Source organism: Acanthaster planci, linkage group LG03 (assembly GCF_054643075.1).
Source record: "Acanthaster planci isolate LZ-2023a linkage group LG03, COTS_SCS, whole genome shotgun sequence".
NCBI lineage: Eukaryota > Metazoa > Echinodermata > Asteroidea > Valvatida > Acanthasteridae > Acanthaster > Acanthaster planci.
Window position 1 is genome coordinate 18,466,105 of NC_141779.1, and position 5,867 is coordinate 18,471,971.

At 45.8% G+C, this 5,867-nt stretch overlaps 1 protein-coding gene across 1 annotated transcript; it reads left to right on the forward strand.

Moving 5' to 3' along the window:
• Positions 1-372: 372 nt before the first annotated feature.
• Positions 373-5,650, forward strand: LOC110991234 (frizzled-5-like). The gene is made up of 2 exons (XM_022256522.2): positions 373-541; positions 843-5,650. Exon 2 carries the CDS (start codon positions 1,649-1,651, stop codon positions 3,269-3,271), a length of 1,623 nt encoding a protein of 540 aa, XP_022112214.1. The 5' UTR covers positions 373-541; positions 843-1,648; the 3' UTR covers positions 3,272-5,650.
• The last annotated feature ends 217 nt before the right edge of the window (positions 5,651-5,867 follow it).

Below are 5,867 nucleotides of genomic sequence, written 5' to 3' on the forward strand. Positions count from 1 at the left end.
ATTGTCGATGTTTTTATTTTGACTCCAAATAGTATGCCTGAACACTCAAATAAAATGCCTTAAACCAACAAGCACCGCCGTATCTCTGTGCCCGCACACTGTACTTGAACATGGACAATAATTCGGTTGACTCCAGGGTAAACCAGTAGGGTCACATGACGTAGCCCAGAGAACTCAAAGTTTAGAAATGAAAATTGTTTTTTGATGGTCCCCCGAGACCTGTCAATCACAGCGCGCAAGGAGGTGAACTGTGAACCGTCATTGTTCCCATATGGCCAGTGGGAAGTTAGCTGCCGGCGTGGCGGTTAGAGGGAACATAACATTTTTCCCGCGATATATGTTTTATTTTGTGTGCTTGTCAGTCTGATGTTATTTTTTTCTAGTTGTTTTGCCGGGCAAGTTAGGGATGGTTAAGTTCCTTTTCACGAAGCTGAACGAGTACTACACAACTCGGAATGACTGATCAGCTGGATGAGATCCTAACTCCAATGCTTTTGTTTCTTCTGTGAGCGTTTTGTACGTGAGATATATGTTGTGTCAGGTATGAGTAACGACTTGAATATCTATACAAAGTTGTAAATGGCGAGCATCGCGTTGATTTATCGATGATAAATATCTCCTATCACACACCAGAGGGCATAGGCTTACCACAAGTTTGAGTCTAGTTTGAGCCACGGACTGAAGAAAATCAAACCGATTTACTTAATTAACAATCGCAGACTATCAATGTTTATTTCAAAGCCAGACTGCTTTCTCAACGTTCTCTTTTACCTTCTCCCTTTCCTTTGCCCCGCTCTTTCTTTACTTCATTTCCCACTCGCTCCCCCTCTCTTGACAATAAGGGCCAGTTGGTGAGCGGGACCGCGACGGTCACGCCCACTTCCATACCCGCTAATTGGAGGATTGATTACATGACGGACAGGTGACGTCACGTTTGAATGGGGCATAATGAGATGACAGAAGAGTGACAGCCGGCACCGTTGACACCTCGCTGGCAGGTTGTTGGCTACGGGCTGTGAGAATCGTCACATTGAGACATAAACGGAGCCCAGACTGCTCAGACGGGACACAACTTCCTAATGCTTCGGGGTTAACTATAAACCTCGCGGCATCTCCACTGTTGGGTCATTAACAAAATCGACATCCGTGTGTACACATCTCCACCGGTGTGTTATCGCTGGTACGGAGGAAGAACTGCCGATTAGACCCCAGGAAAATACCGCTTGTCCTGCAAGTTTTTCTTATTGACAACTGGTTTACTTTTCCTGCTGTCCATTACAACCGCTCCGCTGGACTTACGTTTCGGGAAAAAATCGCACCTAATGGGACACAGTTTTGAGAGAACTTAGTCGTGCATAAAATGTGAGTGCTATTTGAACAGCGAGTGACTGAGTGCTGCCAGTGTGGTATATTACTGGGATCAAGCTTTGGACTCCGACGTGACTGTTAGTCTTTGCTTCGTGTGACTCGAGCGCTGGTTGCGCTACTTGCGTGTACATGTGGTAGCTGTCGCACGGTGGCTTGTATTTGACCAACGGCTCTGTTTGTACACCGATCAACGCTGTGCATACACAAAGACACGGACTCGTGAGTAAAAAAATCTTGCGGCTCTGTATTTCATATCGCGCTGGTTAGGCTAGAGGGAGACATGGCTTTCTCCACAGCTCCCTCGCTTCGGTGTGTTTTCATCGTACTCTGGATGTCTCTTACTGCATGTGCAGCCACCAGGGACGTCAAATGTGAACCGATAACTATTCCCATGTGCCGTGATATTGGCTACAACATGACTTACATGCCCAACCAGTTTAACCACGACACACAAGACGAGGCAGGGCTGGAAGTGCATCAGTTTTGGCCGCTGGTGGAGATCCAGTGCTCGGCGGACTTGAAGTTCTTTCTCTGCAGCATGTACACGCCGATCTGCGTGACCAACTACAACAAGCCGCTGCCGGCCTGCCGGTCGGTCTGCGAGCGAGCCAAGGCCGGCTGTGCCCCGTTGATGCGGCAGTACGGATTCGCCTGGCCAGAGAGGATGCGATGCGAAGACCTTCCGGAGTTCGGCAACCCCGACCAATTGTGCATGGGATTCAACACCACCGAAAAGCCTACCCCTAAGCCGACCATACCGACCATCACCAAGCCCCGTCAACCCCGGCCAACGGACAGCGGCTGCCCATGCTCCTGTAAGGACCCGTTCCTGCCAGTCCCACCACAGCATCCGTACTACAACCGAGTAAGCACCGGGGAGGTCGCGAGCTGTGCGACACCTTGCAACGGTGCCTTCTTCTCGCCCGACGAGAAAACATTCGCCACCTTCTGGATTGGATTATGGTCGATCCTGTGCTTCGTGTCGACACTGACGACCGCCCTTACGTTCTTGATTGACATGGAGAGGTTCAAGTATCCTGAGAGACCTATCATCTTCCTGAGTGGATGCTATCTGTTCGTCTCCTTAGGGTACATCATCCGGCTCATCGCTGGCCACGAAACAGTGGCATGCAACGGAGAGTACATCAGGTATGAGTCTACTGGCCCGGCCGTCTGCACCATCGTCTTCCTCCTCATCTACTTCTTCGGGATGGCCAGCTCCATCTGGTGGGTTATCCTCTCTCTGACGTGGTTCTTAGCAGCAGGTATGAAGTGGGGCAGCGAGGCCATCGCCAGCTATTCCCAGTATTTTCATTTAGCAGCCTGGCTTGTCCCCAGCATCAAGTCCATCGCGGTGCTGGCCCTCAGCTCTGTGGACGGTGATCCAGTGGCCGGCATCTGCTTCGTGGGAAACCAAAACGTCGAGAAACTCCGGGGTTTTGTGCTTGCCCCACTCTTCGTCTATCTCATCCTGGGAGCAAGTTTCCTGATGGCTGGGTTCGTCTCCCTGTTTCGCATCAGACATGTCATCAAAGCTGGGGGCAGCAAGACGGACAAACTCGAGAAGCTCATGATCAGAATCGGGGTTTTTACCGTCCTGTACACAGTGCCAGCCACCATAGTGATCGGCTGTTACTTTTATGAGCAGCACGCCCGTGGCATGTGGGAAAGGACTAAAACATGCGACTGCGGCAACACAGAAGTTTCCCAACCTGACTATTCGGTATTCATGCTGAAGTATTTTATGTGCCTTGTCGTTGGGATCACGTCGGGGGTCTGGATCTGGTCAGGAAAAACTCTGGAATCGTGGAAGCGATTTTATTATCGGTTGTTTGGTAAGAGAGAACTTGACAGAATCGGTAAGCCAACTAGCCCAAAGGCCGTTCCATTAGCACATGTTTAATCAAACTGCAAAGACACTAGAAACCATTAAGTGCTTTCAAGAACTTGTTTAACGTATAATATATTACTAATGTGCTATGTCGACGTACGCATTGCCTGATGTATTGCTACCCCTTCGAAGAACTGGCAACTGAACACAAAACACTGAAGATGTGTAAAGAAACTGATTTTATATTAAGCTTTTATTAGGCACACTATGCCCCATATTATGTACCGTATCTCGCGATGGATTACATTCTGCTTAAAGGAAGTCCTACGTAGGCTTGTATGTCTGATTGTTTTATCCCCGCCATGGTTGACTCTTGTTGTCCCCACTCAAGCGAGCGGGTAGCAGCAGAGCAAACACTGGTTACATCACCCACGTCAACACGCTCTCTGCTGGCGTTCAATGCACGCTAATGAAAGATACGGGTTTCTAAAAAACTTTCTCCCCTTTTGTTCGTATGTGTACCGTGTTCTTAGCGGGACAAATGCTGGGTAAACGGTGCCATACCCCACTAATGGGGGCAGTGAGTAAAGAGTGTATTGAGCTTTGTTCAAGCACAGGCAGCAAAGGTTCTTTTCAAAGACGTGGCCCAGTAACCCCACTCAGTGATTTTCGGGTACATGTTTTCTTTCCTCCATGGGTACATGAATAAACTGAGTGAAAAAAAGTGTTTTTCTCACAAGAAACTAGTTGTCTTAAATTCCTATTTTGAAACTTGCTTGTCTGAACTCTGCTTAAGATAGTACACATTTTTATTTTTGTAACATAAGTTGTATATTAATTGCACTGAAACTATATACGACAGAAGTATCTTTTTCTAATGCCTGGGGAATGCTCCCTCTGTGGCGTTTCCATGAATGGTTTAGTCACATTCTCGATGTGGTTCAAAAATTGGGTTTACAACTTGCCTCCGGAGCAAAGGGTAGCGGCGAAGTGATAAATTGTATCAGTTCCCCCTTCATTCTGAGATGGTCACCACGTGTACACAGACATTTCCTGGCTGTTCTCAGATCTCTTGGATGTAATACAAGTGTGGCATGTCCGGGTTGTGTGTGCCCGCAGGCGCCAAAATATTTGACTGATAAGTGACATTCTTATGTCACTGATGTCACTGATTCTGATGTGCCCCTGTGACAGCCATTAACTTAACATAACTGAGATAGAGCCGTTGGCTGCATTCAACTTCAACACTTAGTTCGCATTTGGCTTGTGTGTCTCAGACAAACTACATTCCTTTCTCATATTCACCTTAGTTAAATAAAATTTTCATTACATTTGATAATTTATTGAATCACCGCATTTCCTACACCTTTGGAGTTTCAACCTCGTCCCTTCATTTAAGCAATTTATCATTCGTTGCCGGAAACTCAGCATTCTCGCTGCTGGTGAATTATGAGTCTGTGACGTCACGTGGTGACAAAGTACCATCTCGGCTGTTGTGGTAATGATAAATTACATGTTTACCGAGTAAATATGAAACTCTGAACTCCTCAATATGGCCGATGTTAGAAATGAACAGTCTGTGTTGCACAGTATGCACTTGTGCTTATTGCAACGGGGTTCTAAACATATGGTTGTAATTAACCATTTCTCAAGCATTCACTTGAATATAAATTTTCTTTATAAAATGAAAAACGGATGTATCTATCGTGTACAATTTCTAATAAATATTTTAAACAGGAAACCAGTCTCTATAACTAGCTGTTAGTATGTAATTGATCATGTAGCTGGTTTCATTGGATGTAGATTTGGTATTCGAAAATCTTACAAAACAATGGCACACGGTTACTGTTTTACTGGACAAACGGTTACGTTTCAACTTCTGACGCTGATTACTTGGGTACATGCACATGTACATGAAAAGCTGATTCTGTAATAATTGTGAGAGATACATTTTATGCAGTTGTGCAAAAGCTTAACAAAGGATTGCATAATGTTTCAGAATTGTTGTTATGAAGCACAGTGTGCCACGCATGTGTACATGCTCATGTAGTATGTAATTGTTCAAGTGTAGACAAGGGACGCAAATGCGTTCACGTTATTGCTTGTTAAGTTTCTGCCTCTGCAGTTTCATGAGAAGGTGTGTTGGTAGTGTTCAAATGAGGCATGTAACAATGATTATTGGAAATCGAAACACCGATGACACTTTTATTGTCACAGGAAATTGATTATTCACTCGGGTTTCAGTGGGATTTTGCGGCCAAGATGGGGGAGGATACAAATTGATAGATCGTATGACACGCACAACCCGCAGTCTCACAGTCACCCATTATAACCTCTAAACGCTTGTATTAACCGAGGCAGAAAAAAAGATGTATTTTAATGTTGTCCTTTGTGGTAAAATTGACACTTAAAGTGATGTGAGGAAAAATACAGAGGGAGAAGGAAGCCAAACTGCGTGCATGCTGTTTTACATGTCCGTCGAACGTGTCCAGATTTGTCATGTCTTGAGAAGTTTTTTATTCTCTCCTTTTTCACCAGTAAGAGTTACGAATTGTACCCACTGGCGTGTCTTCCTGTAAGACCCTCTAATTTGTCAGCCTTGTGCTGGAAGCCACTCTTGCAGAATGGCATTACCGGGCGTTTGGGCAGACTGAATGGGCAATTAGAG

What these genes read in the sequence shown, in the direction of transcription:
- LOC110991234 (XM_022256522.2), top strand. Translation starts at nt 1,649, where the DNA reads ATGGCTTTCTCCACAGCTCCCTCGCTTCGGTGTGTTTTCATCGTACTC.